At 35.4% G+C, this 18,257-nt stretch overlaps 1 protein-coding gene across 2 annotated transcripts in view; it reads right to left on the minus strand.

Annotated features, from left to right (window-relative positions):
- The window catches only part of snx29 (sorting nexin 29), a 124,834-nt gene that overhangs the window by 52,039 nt on the left and 54,538 nt on the right, over positions 1–18,257 (minus strand). For both annotated transcript variants that reach the window (XM_042735346.1, XM_042735347.1), the window contains 2 exons: positions 18,131–18,237; positions 3,146–3,262 (listed from right to left, as the gene is read on the minus strand). In XM_042735346.1, the coding sequence (XP_042591280.1) occupies positions 3,146–3,262; positions 18,131–18,237 (224 nt within the window). The remainder of the gene's footprint in view (positions 1–3,145; positions 3,263–18,130; positions 18,238–18,257) is intronic.

Consider the following 18,257-nt stretch of genomic DNA (forward strand, 5'->3'; position numbering starts at 1 on the left):
AAAAATGTGTGAAATATTTCTATTTCTAATAAATGCTGTTTTGAACTTCCTATTAAAGAATGTTGAAAAAAATGTATAAAGGTTTCCACAAACATATTAGGTAGCTCAACTGTTTTCAGCATTGATAATAATAAGAAATATTAATTGAGCATAAATTCAGCACATTAGAGTGATTTCTGAAGGATCATGTGACTCTGATGAATACAGTATTGACTGCTGAAAATTCACAGGAATAAATTCTATTTTTAAATATATTATATTATATTATTATATATTATATATATTTAAATTATTTCAAATTGTAATAATATTTCACAATATAGGACTATTTGTTGTATTTTTTATCAAATAAATGCAGCCTTGATGAACATAAGACCTTTTTCAAGAACATTTATTTATCAACATCAAATTGCATATAACTTGTATGTACAGTATATACAACTATAATAAAACCACTTGCCCTAAGCAAATTTTGTAAAATATAAAATCACAAAGGCATTTCAGTGTGTACTGTAATGCTGATGGGAAATTACTTCACTACCTAGATAATCTTTGTAAAGCTCTGCACATTTACCCCTCATTCCTGAAAAAAACGGTGCCCAACCCGGAACAACGCTCTAATCCTATTCGAGTGTGCATCTTATCTCGTGGTGAAAGTGTGGTAATGTCAGCATTTACAGGGGTCACAGGCTACTGCATCTTGGCAGGCAGATGCACCAGAGAGGAATAGACACATGAGCCATGGAGGCTAGATAAACCATCCACCGTATACAGTTCAGCACAGTTACAGAAGGCCATGTTTCAAAGCCACTGCTGTCAGATGTATCAAAAAGTAATCAGTGGCCAACAGATAAGCAGTGAACAGGAAAGAGCACACAGTAGCTGAGTGTGCCACTAGAGACAAACTGGTCAAAATAAATGGACACTTCATTCAAAAACAAAAACAGCTTTTAAAGACATTAAATTATTGTCTTTTCTTCAAACAAAGCTATCACATGGTTTCAGAAGACTTGGAAATGCATATTGCAATTCATATAATGTTTTGGATTATTGATATTTACATTTACATTTAGTCATTTAGCAGATGCTTTTATCCAAAGCGACTTACAAATGAGGACAATGGAAGCAATCAAAATCAACAAAAAAAGCAGTGATATACAAGTGCTATAACAAGTCTCAGTTAACTTAACGCAGTACACATAGCAAGGGTTTTTTAAATAATATAATAAAATGAAAACAGATAGAATACAAAAAGAATAGAGCAAGCTAGTGTTAGAGGTCTTTTTTTTGCTTTTGTTAATTGTATAATAAATTAAAAGAAAACAGATAGAATACAAAAAGATTAGAAAGCTAGTTAGATATTATTTTTTTTTTTTTTAAGAATAGAATTAGAATAGTGAGTGCTAAAGTTAGAGGGTCAAATAAAGATGGAAGAGATGTGTTGTTAGCCAATTCTTGAAGATGGCTAAGGACTCAGCTGCTGGGATTGAGTTGGGCAGGTCATTCCACCAGGAGGGAACATTTAATTTAAAAGTCTGTAAAAGTGACTTTGTGCTTCTTTGGGATGGCACAATCAAGCAATGTTCACTTGCAAAATGCAAGCTTCTAGAGGTATCATAAGTCTGAAGTAATGAATTTAGGTAAAGGGGTGCAGAGCCAGTGGTGGTTTTGTATGCAAACATCAATTCCTTGAATTTTATGCGAGCAGCTATTGGTAGCCAGTGCAAATTGATAAACAGAGGTGTGACGTTTATTCTTTTCAGCTCATTAAAAATTAATCTTGCTGCCGCGTTCTGGATTAATTGTAAAGGTTTGATAGAACTGGCAGGAAGACCTGCCAAGAGAGCGTTGCAATAGTCCAGCCTGGACAGAACAAGAGCTTGAACAAGGAGTTGTGTTGCATGTTCCGAAAGAAAGGGCCTGATCTTCTTGATGTTGAATAAAGAAAACCTGCAGGACTGGACAGTTTTGTGGTCTGAGAAAGTCAGCTGATCATCAATCATAACTCCAAGGTTTCTGGCTGTTTTTGAAGGAGTTATGGTTGATGTGCCTAACTGGATGGTGAAATTGTGATGAAACGATGGGTTTGCTGGAACCATAAGCAGTTCTGTCTTGGCAAGGTTGAGTTGAAGCTGATGGTCCTTCATCCAGCAGGAAATGTCTGTTAGACAAGCTGAGATGTGAGCAGCTACCATCGGATCATCAGGATGGAATGAGAGGTAGAGTTGAGTGTCATCAGCATTTACCTATTTCAGTGCCGTTATTCATGAATGCTATGGAAAGTACTTGCAATAATACAGTCACAGACTAGTCTAAAATGACTGAGGAGTAAATGCATTAAGCATGAAGGACACCTAATACCCTATCGATGAGTGCTTAAAACTATCTCCACTATTGCTGATTAAAGTTTGATAATAGGGTTTAGCTTAGCTGATTACGTTTTATTTTTGCATTAACTCTTGCATTAAAATGAGTGTTTTTATTGTTATAATTGCCTCCCATTACTTAAAACTATAAACAGACTTTGTGTTAGACACATGAACCATATGTTAAATACAATATAAAGTAATATAATATAAAACAGTGAAGCGATTCTTCGCAACTCATTAGTTCGCTAGAAAAAAATAAATAAATATATAACAATAAATATTTTGATAAATATATTCACTACATCACGTTCTTTATGTTTAATCAACCTGTTAGCAATGTCTTCATTAATGTTTGAAAAAAAAAAGTTTTCTGCAAAAGTTTTTATGACGACCATTATTAAATGTTTTATATTTCAATAAGAAATTGTAGAAATTTTGATTAATATATTTAAAAAATAAAAATTTTTTATTTTTGTATTAATTTACAGTGTTACATTTTTAGTTTACAGTCTTAGTTTGTCAACTTGATGTCATTCCAAAACTAAAAATATAGTATGCCCTTGTTTATCTAGCTAGGTAAATGCTTGCATTTGAGACACGGGAAAGTAATGGTGTATTATTGGCACAGACAGACAGTTAATGATGGACGAGGGGCAGACAGCGATCTGCCCAGAGTGCCTGGACTGCAGAGATAGAGAAGAAAGAACAACCATTCAATGAGGGTACGGTTTCACACACCCACAGAGAGGAGTGTGTGTGTGCCTGCATCTGCTTACCGGCCCGCGCAGGTCGATGAGTTCCTGTCTCATCTGTCCGATCAGGTTGTCTTTGGCCATGAGGGAGCGGTACAGCCTCTCATTAAACTCTATCAGCTCTCCGTGCATCTCAGCCACCTAAAAACACACACATTGACAAACTTGTATCAAACTCCCAGTGAAATAGGCTGTTTAAAAAGCACTAGTGCTCGGCAGCTGTCGCGGAGCAGGTTGTAGTATATGACATTTCTTAAAGGCATGTGAATATGAGTTAGCTTGGTTTTGACTCTCAGGTGTGGAAGTGTTCAGCCGGTGAGCATTAACTGCTCGTTACAGCGAGTCCCACACCTGCCCGGCGACTCGTCAGCTGTCACTAAGAGTAAGTGACACAGACATGGAGGCAGGCTCCAGTCTGCTATTCAGAACTTGCATTCATTTGTTTATGGAAATCATATGTCAGGGTATATTTGGGTTAGCTGCGTTTTGCCTGACAGACGCATTATGTCACTTTTTGACATGTTTGTCCTGGTTGCAAGGCCGCACCTGGCCAGAAAAACAGGGTAAAAAAAAAAAGAGTAATGCAAAATCCTAACCTTGAAAGCAAATACCAAGGCCATAAGACTGCAAATTCAAATGCATTCTTGGAAAAAGGATGGACACAAAAGAGATCATGAAATATAAAGTGCATTTTGCATTTTAGGATACTCTATTTACATATGCTAATGCAACCAAAATTAAATTAACCTAAATTAACAAAGTCTTGATCGCTTGAACTAAACTTGTACAGTGCATCCTAACCAGATGCAACATGGTAAGTCTCATGTATGTAAATGTTTTTTTTATTTTTTGTCCTGACATCTCGTCAATTGCTTGGTTTCTATTCTGAGTCTCACTGGTCCAAAATCCTGCTCCATATAACATTTGTTTTGTTTTTTTGTTAAACTGAAAAGATAGATTATGTCGCATTAATGCTGCCAAGAGTTAGACATTAAGGCTATTATAATGACATGTATTGCATTCAAGTCAAAAAAAATAAAAATAATGAGTGCAGATGTTTGCAAATATGTTCACATTGCAAATACTATGTAAAAATATCAGAATTTTTATATTTTACACTTATTTTATGCAAGACTGATTTACAATGGACATTTACAAATGCAGAGCAGCGCCATCATTTACATTAATGTCTTATGCATGCATCTTACACAAAAATTGATAACTGTTTCCGATTTATATCTGCATTTAGTACTTATTTATGCATATTACCAAACAAAAACATTAATTTTGCATGTTTTATATTTTAAATTTATTTTAATTTCTCTCTAATTTATGCATAGTACCAAAAGAAAAACATTTTGCATATATTTTTAAAAATTATTTATATAGCATTTTAATTTCTCTCTAATTTCTCCTATCCAAGGTATCTTACAAAATACTTATTTTGCGTATTTCACATTTCCAATGTCATTTTCATCTAACATTTACTCTGCATGAAGCAAACCATAAAAGTGAAAAATAAATTAACTTTACATTTGTTGTCTATTGTCTTAAGTTCTGAGCAAATCACTTCCCACTAAAAATACATCACATTGCACCTGAAGTAGACACAAAAAAATATATGACGTACACAAAAAAATGACAAGAATTAAAACTTCCTACCAAAAACTGAATTTCAAACAGTGCTAAACGAGTGGGTAGCAGTCTCAAAGAATCTCACAAAGCAGTCTGGACTACAGAAATAGCTTCAAAACTTTTGTAATTGATTGTCAGACACGGTCCTCTATCTGGCTACTTCACTGCCTAATGTAGTGCTTTATCTGTTTCACAGCATAAAATCCATTTCTCCAAGTCGTTTTTTAGTAGCTTGTGTGACAACTTCAAAAATAGTGACCCTTTCAACATGTTAAAAGAACGTCAAGCTTCAAAACACATATTTAACAAGAGAACTATAAACATCTCTTGTCAAGAAGGGCATTGAAGGTTCTGGAACACAAGCACGTACAACAATCAAGCAAGCACAAACATACACAACACCATGACAAAAGAATGATTATCCATCAAGCTGGATACAAACAGGGGAAATTACGCCAGTTCTGCCATATTTACACACCCGGATCGATACACGCCCATTGACCACATCCACGGTTTCATGTTTCATTCATCTCGCCATGGCTCCGCATGGCACACCGCTCGTAGTATTCTCATTCATCACATTTATTTATCTGTGGCCCAGCTTTCAGACAGGGCATTAAAAAATGGAAATTAATTTTAAGCGTCAAGGAACCCAATTAATTCTCTGCTAGGAAGCGAGCTAATCAGTTTGTTGTTCAGTAAGCAATAAGCTGGCTGCGTCCTTCCAGGTCCCTGTGTGAATTTTTCGACCTTTGCTGCCGGGTGTTATCGCTTTGGATTTATCTAAACAGGCGACAGGTTCATGCACTTCAGACAACGCATCAAACCTCATTACTGGGCCTTAGCAGGAATCCAAGTGTGTGACTGTATCTGTATTCGCTCATTGTAATTACGGGCCGCCCTAGTGCTCCAGCACTGATATCAAGAACACTGCATTCCACAATTATCCATAGTCATTATTTCCATGAAGGAAAGAAAAACAATTGTGCAGAACACAAACACCACACAAGCATAGCATCGCTGAAATAAGTCAAAGCCGAGGTGAAACCGAATAAATGTCAAGAAGGATGAAAAGCATGTGTGCGTTTTCATAACACGCTCATAAGCAATAAGCTGAAGTAGATGGGAGCATATTAATGAGAGGAGATTTAGAGGAGTTGATTTTTCATTTTTAAGATGCACAACGAGAGAGAAGCATATTATGAGACTGATGTGTTTGCCAGATGCTTTCGCCTTTGAATAAAATAAACTTCAACTGATTAAAACTGCCTCCAAATGGATTTAAACCACCAACAAAACAAAATGTAAATGAAAGGTTCTGATTCCTTTTAACATAGTTGCTTAATGGTTCCATTAATGATTCTTTTATAGACACCATAAATGCAATATAGGATCACATTTAAGGCGTTAAAAATGCATAGAATATATGAAAAATATATAAATAAAATAATAAATAATACAGATCATTTATTAGATATTTTTAATAATAAATATTTATTAATTAAATAAAGTACTTCAATAAAATTTTTGCAGCTGGGTTCGGTTCATAAAACTGAAAAGAATAAGAATGTCATTTGTTTGGTTATTCACTTTAAGGGATAGTTCACACAAAATGAAAATTACCACATAATTTACTCACCCTCAAGCCATCTTAGGTGTATATGACTTTCTTCTTTCAGACGAATCCAATTGGAGTTATATTTTTAAAAAAAATCCCAGCTCTTGAAAGCTTTATAATGGCAGTGAATGGGTGTTATTTTTCAATAGTCCAAAAGAAGTCCAGTAAAATGCATCCATCCATAATAAAAAAAAATGCCTTACATGGCTCTGGGGGGTGAATAAAGGCCTCGTGTTGCGAATCGATGCATTTTTGTAAGAAAAATATCCATATTTAAAACTTTATAATCACTAATCATATTCACGATATAACGTTGTTCTGGTTACGAATCTCTGGATTTTTATTTGCTAACCTGTTAGCAACTTAGTTGATTGGCAATGGGAAATTGCATTGCAACCAACAAAGTCGCTAACTTAGTTAGCAACTATGGTTTTGGGAAACGCACCCCTGGTTGATCATTTAGGTCCTCAGCATAGCGTTAGCTCCAGTGAGAATATTCTAGTCTCACGAGAACCAACGTTTGTTTACTTCTAATTCATGACCAGTGTTTTGTTTTGCTTCTCACTGGAGCTTACGCTACGACAACATCCTACGTCATTGGCCAGAACAGAGTTCTATTGTGAACCCGTGTACGACAGTTAGCTAAAGTTAGAGATTAGTGTTTATAAAGTTTTAAATAAGGATATTTTTCTTACAAAAACACATCAGTTCACTACAGGAAGCCTTTATTCACCCCCCTGAGCTGTGTGAGGGATGTGCTTTATTGGACTTCTTTTGGACTTTTAAAAAATAACACCCATTCACTGCCATTATAAAGCTTGGAAGAGCCAGAATGCTTTTAAACATAAATCTGATAGGATTCGTCTGAAAGAAGAAAGTATCATACACCTAGGATGGCTTGAGGGTGAGAAAATTATGCGCTAATTTTCATTTTTGGGTGAACTATCCCTTTAAAATGACCGACTTTATATTTATGTCTTAATAAGAAGCTGGTTCTTGGTTCCTGATCCTAACTATCAAATTAACAAGATGGCTGGGTCTGAACACTGAAAACTCACAGGCAGTATAAAATGGTACAGTAGGAAGGCAGCAAACCCAAATGAAATCTTTGTATCACATCCTGTCTATTATTAAGATGCCTGGGCAGATTTTGAAGGCAGCAAAGATGTATTTATATTCCGCAATACTGTGCATATGGCTGGAGGAAAGAATAAAAAAGGCATTTGAAGGAATGGATGAAAGCCATAATCTTATTTATAAAGGTTCTTTTTTTTTAAATTATGACTCCATTTCTACTGAGAAAAAAAAACTTAAATATTCACTTGGCTATCTCCAAAGCTCATACTTGAATTTGCTTTAGATCATTAGACATGAAGGTGCTCTGGAAGCCTTCTGGAACCAGAGGGAACCTTCATACATAGTCACTGACTAACAGCAGCGAGACAGCAAGGCTTCTTTCGGTTTCAAACAAAGCCAATGATTCAATGCTTTGCGTGTGGGGAGTTTCAAGTCATCCAATGGGTCTTGAGGTTATGTGGGACCCCCAAAAAAACAAAAAAATCCAACAACAGCAGGTTATATTACAGGTCTCTGGTCTCCTGAGGTAAAGCTATTGCTAGCATTTCAGAGCAGTGCTACTTTCAGAAGCAGGTGCTGCTGACAGCTCGTCTGCATGGCTGTCAGCGAGAGGGAACGAGTGCTGAGCCAGGTGTCCTGAATGAAAAAGATTTGGACAAAGCAGAAGGGGAGATGGGGTAGCGTGGCCCGCTGCAGCTCTAATGCCCGTAATTGGATGTGAAACAAGTTTGAGAAGTGAGCTTAGAAGACAGGCTTAGCAAACACAAACAGACTTGAAGTGTCAGAGGAAGAGCGACGGAGGAGGGGGGATAAGTGTGACAGTGAATGTGCTGCTATCACTTTCTTCCCCAGGCAAACACTTGCTGACAGAAGGAGAGTTTGGCCTGGCAAAGAAGATCCAAACTGATGGGTAAAAATGCAGCCGGGATAAAAAAAGAATAGAAAAACCAATAGTACACCACCAGAATAAAAAAAACTAGAGAGAATTCGAGCTTTAAAATGAGAGAGAATGATCATTATCATCAATTGATCCTGGAATTCATTACACAAAGTACATCAAACCAAGTAAATGAACATCACATCCAACTCTAAATGACTATAGCGAACACATGATTAGAAACCCCACTGAACAGACAACATATTGTTTTCACTATATTAGCAGTCATACTTCATACAGATTAAATGCTCTAATTACTAAATATATTTTTTCAATGTCATTGTATACATACATACAATAAGTACATATACAATACATAAATGCATACATAGATATGAACATAATGCTTGAGAATGTGTAAATGAAAGGATCTGAATACTTTTTAAAGCCACTGAATACAGATACACACTTTATCATTATAATGATCAAAAGAAATGGTCACACTTTAATTTAAGGTCCAATTCTCGCTATTAACAAACCATTTACAATGACTTTTACCTCATAAAACTCCTAATTTGCTGCTTATTAATAGTTAATAAGGTAGTTGTTAAGTTAGGTATTGGGTAGGATTAGAGATGTAGAATATGGTCATGCAGAATATGTGCTTTATAAGTACTAATAAACAGCCAATATGTAAATAATTGGCACGCTAATGAGCAACTAGTTAATAGTGAGAATTGGTCCCTATACTAAGGTGTTACCAAAGTGACAGTAAAACAGTAAATGCTACAAAATATTTCTTTCAAATAATTGCTGTTGCTTTATTCATTAAACAATCCTGAAAAGTGTTAAAAAATGTTAACGTTTTCAACATTGATAATAAACTAAATGATCCCTGAGCACCAAATAAGCATATTAGAATGATTTCTAAAGAATCCTATTTCACAATATTATTGTTTTACTGTATTTCTGATCTAATATAGCCTTGGTGAGCATAACACACTTCTTTGAAAAACATAAATCATACCCACCCCAAATTTTGTATGTATATTATGGTGTTTATGTACTGTATGTGTATACATGTACTGTATGTGTATATATATATATATATATATATATATATATATATATATATATATATATATATATATATACTGGAGGGCCGTTGTCCTGCAGAGTTTAGCTACAACTTGCCTCAACACACCTGCCTGGTATTTTCCAATATGCCTAGTAAGAGCTTGATTAGCTGCTTCAGCTGTTTAATTAGGGTTGAAGTTAAACTATGCAGGACACTGGCCCTTTAGGACCGGGTTTGGACAGCCCTGAAATACACAATAAAATAAAAATTTAGATAGAAGAAAAAATTATGTAGATCTGGAGTGTGTCAGGAGATTTAAGTGTAGACGGCGCTGTTGATTATAATGAAAGCAATCTAGTTTGATCACGTCACAATGTCTGATTGCTAGTACTTTACATATATCATATCTAAACGCCAGCCATGGCACATAGCATCCAAATATGAACAACAACATTACAACCAGAGCAAAAAATGTTTTGTGTCTACACTAAATAAGTCTGACTGGTGACAGAATCAGATGCACTTACCAATGCAGAAAACTTTGCCAACAAAACATCAACATACTATATTATTCCTAATGTGTTTCTCATAATATGGTTAATGTCGTGACCGACCTATTGTCCCAAATCCAGACGGTATAATGTGAGCAGTAGTGCTGTGTTCGATACATCGATACGATGATGTATCGTCACAGAGATTTGACAATACGAGTATCGATACAGCCAGACCAGTATCGATATTGTGGCATATGTGCAGCAGTGAACCGCGTTTAATTTGAATACAAGAACAGCATTTAAAATTGAGTAGAAAAGTGCGAGGTTTCTAAAAATAATGAATAGAGCATAATATATTGGCTACAACAAGGTTTAATCTGGCCACAGAAGAACACAACTGGGTTACCTGATATACAGAGACGTAATCCCCGAAACAGAGCTTCCCACTTGCGCAATATGGAAATATCTGCGAAGTGTGCTACTGATCTTGGTCAACCTGGCAACCATGTGCCCCCGCTCTCTCTCCACTGTGGATAAACGTGCTTGCTTTCTGAAAACACTGGTTAGCTTGCAGTTTAGCGATCTCCACTTTAATATTCTATTCTCAGAAAAGTGTAACTCGTCATGTTTATTTATTTACGAGAAAGGCTGTTGTCAGACTCCCTGTGCAAACAAAAATCGCACAGGATTATTCTAATTAATGGCAAAAGGAATGTTTGGAATTATAAACTGATATTTCCTATTGACACGACAGCAAAAACTAGAATAACTGGACTGATATTTCCTATTGACACACAGTAGTGTGTGTATTTTTGTTGGTAAAATACACAACACACAGTAGTGTGTGTAACACAATGAAATACATAACATAAACACATTTTACAAAATTAGCACAACACAAAGAAAAAACAACAACACACACTAAATTAGCACAACAAAATTAGCACAAGCCACACAACGAATTTAGCAGAAATGAGCCACAACACACACGAGCCCTCCGCGAGCCTCTTCTTGAAAAAATAACGTAATCCCACAACAGCCGTAACTTTGGCCAATGCGATCGGCAAATTTTTGCCTTATTGAATCTCTGTTCTGGACTTGGGGAGTGCAATAATTTTCCAAAACTGTCTTCTGAAACCCGCTTGAAACGGGTATAATTTCACAGATCAAGCTTGTCAGAACATATCGGAAGTTTTGCTTCAATATTGATTTGGGGGTTTATATGAATGTGTTTCTGAGCTTGTCTTCTAGTTTAAAGGTATAATTTCACAAAGCTTGTCAGAACATTCCTGTTTATGCAAATATGATTATTATTAAATCAACGATGTGTATAATTATGATGTATTATATAACTAAGTGATATGAAATGATATAAATGATATGTATATGAATTATACAACTAAAATTAAATAACTGTAATTACAGATTTAGGTTAAATAAAGATGTCAGTCTTGTCTTTTTTCTTTTTAGGAAACAAATAAAAAATAAACTAATTCTACTGTTTGTAATATTCTGTATGTTGCTCAAAAACAAAATATATTGTGTCCAGCGGAAAATGATTATTATTTTTTTTACCCAGTCATTCAAAAATAACACATTTCAGAGCTGTAACGACAATACAGTGATACCGTGAAACCGTGATATTTTTGCTTAAGGTTATCATACCGTCAAAATCTCATACCGGCCCATGTCTACAACAGACACGAGTTGCAACAGAAACAAGCCACAACACAAAAGAGACAAGCCACAACACAACAGAGACAAGCCGCAAAACAACAGAAACAAGCCGTAACACAATGGAAACAAGCCACAACACAACTAAATTAGCACAGCACAACAGAAACAAGCCACAACACAACAGAGACAAGCCGCAACACAACAGAAACAAGCCGCAACACAACAGAAACAAGCCGCAACACAATGGAAACAAGCCACAACATAACTAAATTAGCACAGCACAACAGAAACAAGCCACACTGATTTCGATGGAAAGCATCAATAATAAACCTTTCAATTAAAATTTGACGACGTGTTTTATTCCTGTCAAATACACATTGTGTAGGAAACCATAAAGTTTTCACTGGTCACTTACTTTCATGTATTTCGGGAGAAATGGGTGAATTTAGGTGATGTAAATTTGACAGATCCACTAACATGGACATTAAGGTTGGTCATTAAGGCTCAAAAGAAGATACTTTGAAGAATGCTGTTATTCAAAACCAACACGTTTGTCCAAATGGACAACATGAGGGGGAGTAAATGATTTTCATTTTTGAGTGAGCTCTCCCTTTAATTAGCATTAGCTACACACTAAATATTGATAATGCTCAGCACAGCCCATTGCAGTTAGTGCTGTAAATAGTCTGCAAAACAACAGGTACATTGCTACAACATATATATTTAATTTAATTCAGTTTGGCATATTAAGTTAGACCTTTAGTAATAGATACTTGTATATTATTTGCTCTTTACCGGTGCAGAAATGAAAACTCCCAAACAAAGATATCAACCGGATTAAGATGTGGAAAGTCAAGTTACATCACAACGACCATAAATCCTAAATGATTTAAAAATGAGCAACAACCAAGGAACAGTAATCATTGTTTCACTCAAAATGATCCATGGTAACAGTTGTAAATTATTAAATAATTTTTAAAAAGTACAAAATGTGTTTAATTTCAAAACTTTGCCATTTATCAATGTGTTATAATAAGGTTTCATAGTAAATGTTGATTGCTGAACTAACTATGAGCAATACATTTGTTACAATATGGATTCTTTGTCACTGTTAGTTAATAACAAATAAAACTGTTCTTTGTTAGTTCATGTTAGCTCTGATCCATTAAATAATGTTAACTGATATGACTTTTGTTTTTAATAATATATTAGTAAATGTTGAAATTTACATTAACTAAGGTTAATATATGCTTTAGAAGTATTTGCCATTGTTAGTTCATATTAGGTAGGTAACTAATGTTAACAAATGAAACCTTATTGTAAAGAGTTACTTAAGTGTTTATGTTTATACTTATTTAAATTTACAAAGTATAAGTAAATGCAAGGGTAATTTTGCAAAATGTTATGTTTTATAGCTATGCAATTTCTGTGTAACAACTTTTGTTGTTGTTGTTGTTTGACTTTAATTGCATTAAATACATTTTCTTCATTCCAACTTGATCAAGTGAGTTCTTTAAAATGGCCACAACACAAGCCACAATTTTTGTTCTTTTTTTTTTATTTTAGTTTCATTTAATACCGAAACAACAAGCAATGAAACGAAATTAGCGCAACACAATGGAAACAAGCCACAACAGAATGAAAACATGCCGCAGCACAACAAAATTAGCACAACAGAACAATGCAAAAACATGCTGCAACAAAACGCCACAACAGAATGCGAAATTAGCACAACACAACAGAAACAAGCCACAACAGAATGAAAACATGCCGCAACACAACAAAATTAGCACAACACAATGGAAACAAGCCACAACAGAATGAAAACAGGCCACAACACAACGAAATTAGCACAACACAACAGAAGAAACAAGCAACACAACAGAATGCCACAAACGGAAACATGCTGCACAACAACAACGAAATTAGCACAGAAACACAACGGAAAAACACAAGCCAACAACGCAACAGAAGCACAACACAAAACGGAAAGCCAACGGAAACAAGCCACAACACAACAAAATTAGCACAACACAACGAAAACAAGCCACAACGCAACGGAAACTAGCCACAACGCAACAAAATTAGCACAACACAACGAAAACAAGCACACCAACGGAAAAACAAGCAAGGAAACTAGCCACAACGCAAGCCACAACAAAATTAGCACAACACAACGAAACAAAACAAGCCACAACGCAACAGAAACAAGCCACAACGCAACGGAAACAAGCCACAACACAACGGAAACAAGCCACAACGCAACGGAAACAAGCCACAACGCAACAAAATTAGCACAACACAACGAAAACAAGCCACAACGCAACGGAAACTAGCCACAACGCAACAAAATTAGCACACAACGCAACACAACACAACAAAATTAGCACAAACAACAAGCCACAACACAGTGCCACAAAAACAGAAACAAGCCACACAATGAAAACAAGCCAAAACACAGTGAAAACAAGCCACAAAGCAACTAATTTAGCACAACACAATGGAAACAAGCCACAACAGAATGATGGTAACAAGACATGCAGAAAAAAATGGAAACATGTTGGAACAAAACGATGGAATTAGGCCACAAAAGACAATTGAAACAAGACATGACGGAGTGAAAAAATGTTAGCACAACAGAAACTGAAAACATGCCGTAACACAATAAAATCATATTCTTAACTACAATTTCAAAGCCCTAATGACAAATAACTTAATGTGCTACAAGCTGTTCTGAAATGCCACCATCAGTGAGCAAGTGAAAAACAAGCAGATATGTGAGTCAGTGGAACAGTAAAGTGGTCTCAATGTAATACCTCATACAGTCTGATGTGACACTATGTCCTTTAATTAATCTAACTACCTGACTGGAGTCATTAGCCTGTACTCACCGGGAGTGGTGAAGCAGTGGCTGCAATGATATTCCTATACCACCACACTGACTGCCAGCTGTCATAACCTTTAAGAGACCTTCAGGTGTGAAGACTGTAGAGCAGAGGTTCAGTAAACATGCTAACCCTGTAGTGATGATCACACATCACATTCCTAATGAAGACTTGGATCAAAGAGGGATATTCAGCAGTTCTTGCCATTACCAGGACATTTGCTGCTCAAAACAGAACAGTTCTCCAGACTTCAAAGCACCTTCAAGAGGTGGGGATCATCTTATTCATCACAGGTTGCCCATTCAAAATTATTCAGCCACAAAGAAAGAGAACAGTTCATAAAAACCTGTGGCTAGACTCCCTTCATTTAGTTTCTTAACATCTTTCTTATAGTCACAATGAAACAGAAGTATTGACAGATATTTTCTTTCACATGGTGACATACATCTGAGTGTAACAGATTACTGAACAATAAAAAACATAAAGTGGTTGGTTCTATATATCAGTTGTTAACTGAATTTTGAGATGATAGTGTTGCACCCAAAAACGAATGAGAACCTTTAGTCGATTGCGGATGGCTGGACTTAAAAATAATTTTATTACAGAAATAAAAGTGTTTCTTCATGAAAATTTTATTTCTTTTATGATAAGATTTCTGGTTACACTTTATTTTTCAGCACGTGTATTTACTTACCCGAGAAAGTACTGTAATATAAGATAACTACATGGGTGAAGGTTAGGTTTAGGGGTAGGTTAATACCTAGTTATCACCCAGTTATTGTAGTTATTGTAATTACTATTATAAGTACATAGTATTTACATGCAGAACAGAACTGTAAAATACACTGCTTTACCAGATTATTCTTAATAAGAATGAATAAATAGATACTACTACTACTAATAATAATAATAATTCAAAAAAAATTCCAAACTTCCTGAAGAAATTATTGACAAATGTGTCATTAAATATCAACATGAATTAACTTTCATGCAGTATAATGAAGAGAACTACACTCTCTTACATATTGTGATTACTGTCTTAAGATTTCTGTGAACCCTCTAATGAATTCACAGTACTAAAGAGTCACAGTCATAGTCCTAAAGAATTTAATTGTTTTTCAAATATCTGTTTAACAAAATGGTTAAGGGGATAATTCAGCCAAAAATGAAAATTTTGTCTTCATTTACTAACCCTCATGCGATTCCAAATTTAAAGAACATTTACAACAAAACGGTTTCTGTTACCATTGACTTCCACTATAGTTCACTAGTATAGTGTATAGTGTCTTTCTTCATTCAGTGTACATCAAGTGAGTTTCTTCCTGATCTTGGAAGTATAGGATATAGGTCAGCTTTATTTGTTTTTTCAAAAACCTTTTAACAATCTCAGGCCTATAAATTCTACTCATTGTTTGTCCCTGTTCTATGCCAAAGCTGAGAAACATCCCTTTATCCCCTTTAAGCTAAAATTGCAATTTGATGTAATCACTCTCATTTTAGAAGACTACTTACACTACTATAAGTTAAACTGAAAGAAGAACTCATCAACCTTGGGAAGTCACTGGTGTGTAAAAAATAAGAGAATAAAAGATTATTATTAAATGTATTTATTTTACTTATACTTCACTTTAGAAACGTTTTTAGGAACTCACTTGCTTGTATATGTCAAACTACCTCTTGCAGAACGTTTCATTTTTCTTCTACAGTCCATCTGAGGTCACAGCGCAACAGCTCACAGCAAAACAGGCAGTCTGAACACTTTCTGTGCCTGAAGTCCCACAGGGCCATTAACTGGTGTGTGATAGTATTACGACAGCTTCCAAGACAGAGGAAGAGTATTCCACAGTGATAATTTGAAAGAAGACTGGGAGAGGAAGTGTGTGGGTAGCAGAGAGAGAGAGAAGATGCAAGGCTCCTTTGGTGTTACTTCAGAAGAATGATGACATCTTCAAATCATCTGATACATTTAAGATGATGCAAGTACACACTTACTTACACTTGTGGCAGAAACGAATAGTGAAATCAATCAAATAGATTTATAGATGTACACGCAGGTCTTTACAGTATGTCATTTCACGCAACAACTCACTAATGCAGTCGAGGTACCATTGCTTTTACTTTGTGTAGAAGCAAAACTTAAAAAAATATTCATTTAGCTGCCTAAATACACCACAAATGGAATAAAACTTCTATATGGTCCATATTCACTGCTGCTCTTGTGGAAACTGAAATAAATATGCTAAATTTGTCAGCAGAGAAAAATTGCAACTCTTTTACATATCCGGGCAGAAGCAAAAAAGGATGCCTGCTTGCCAACCAAAATTGAATAAAGCCTTCAGAGCTCTGTATGTAAATTTAAAAACTACAAGGAGGCAGTCTTTACACCCATGTTTGAAAAACCTTATTGAGGCCGACAGCTAAGCAAAAGGACCCATAAATAAATGACTTGTTTAAAAATACACACTACTATAAACACATAAATAAGTTAAAAGATACTCCCCCCAAAACATAAGCAGAATGTGAAGTTATTACAGCAGTGAGAACTATATATGAATTATTCCTACATCCTCCATTGTATATTGTCCAGCCAGTTCTGTAGATGTTCAACAAGTCAATATGAGCTCAATGCACATATACACCAAAACAAAATGTTTTTCAAATTTCAGCCCCTTTCAAAGGCTGCGTTTATACTGGCACAAAAAAAAGCATGGCTTATAACTGACATATATTTGTTACACACGCGTAAACACAAAAATCCACACAAGACCCTGTTTTTTTTTGAGCCACTTCCAAATTTGGTTTTAAATCGGATACAAATGCAATATCGGCATGTTGTATACGCTGGCATTTTATTGAGGTGGGAACTTTATACAGTACATAGGTAAGAAATTGCACAACATTCAGGAGCTGGTTTTCAACCCCTACCCTGTGAACAGCTTTGCTACTAAAAGCTACATTATATTTCTCAGCATTGAGGTGATGACGTAGCTGGTTTTGTAATTAAACAATCTTCACTATTAGGCTACTCATTCACGTCTTTGCATTCTCTCTCATTAATTCATTTGAATTCCTTCAAATAAATATAATCTTACAGTGCTACTTGTTTTCACTTCAGAATTCTATATCTAAAGAGCTGTAGACAAATGACAAATAAATGTTATTTATATTATTAAATACTGGTGTCCATGCTGGCAAATAATAATGGCTACTCAACATAAAATAAAATAAATAATTTTAATAGCACGGCCACTTAAAACCAAAGGGTCCATAGTGTGCATAGTAAAAAGGTCACTGATAATCATTTTGGGTGGGAATTAATGTAAACACAGATATTGGACACCAGTCGAGTCCATAGTAAATGTAAACACACGGGCCAAAAAATCAGATATTGTCAAAAGTTTGGATCTGTGCATTAAGACTTACAGTGTAAACACAGCCAGAAAATGAACCTAGACAGCATATAAAGTATGTAATGTTGAATCTACACATTGCACCTTTCATAGACATCACACATAAAATGTGGTAAGAAATTGAAATCTAGTTATTACTGATGTTATTAAACTTGTTCGCTGAAATTTGGAGTGGTAAATGTTGGTTTACACTACATGACTTTGAGGTTAGAGAAGGAAAGGACAAGTGCTGCTTGCTTTGGTAGCTCCAGTACTCACCTCAACGAGTTTACGCTCATAGTTGGCAGCCAGTTCCTCTATATCAGCTACAGACCGATTTTGTGGGGCTGGAAGGGGACTGTCACAATTCCTTTGAATGGTTAATGCTGGAAACAAAATGTAACAC

Source organism: Cyprinus carpio, chromosome B12 (assembly GCF_018340385.1).
Source record: "Cyprinus carpio isolate SPL01 chromosome B12, ASM1834038v1, whole genome shotgun sequence".
NCBI classification, from domain to species: Eukaryota; Metazoa; Chordata; class Actinopteri; order Cypriniformes; family Cyprinidae; genus Cyprinus; species Cyprinus carpio.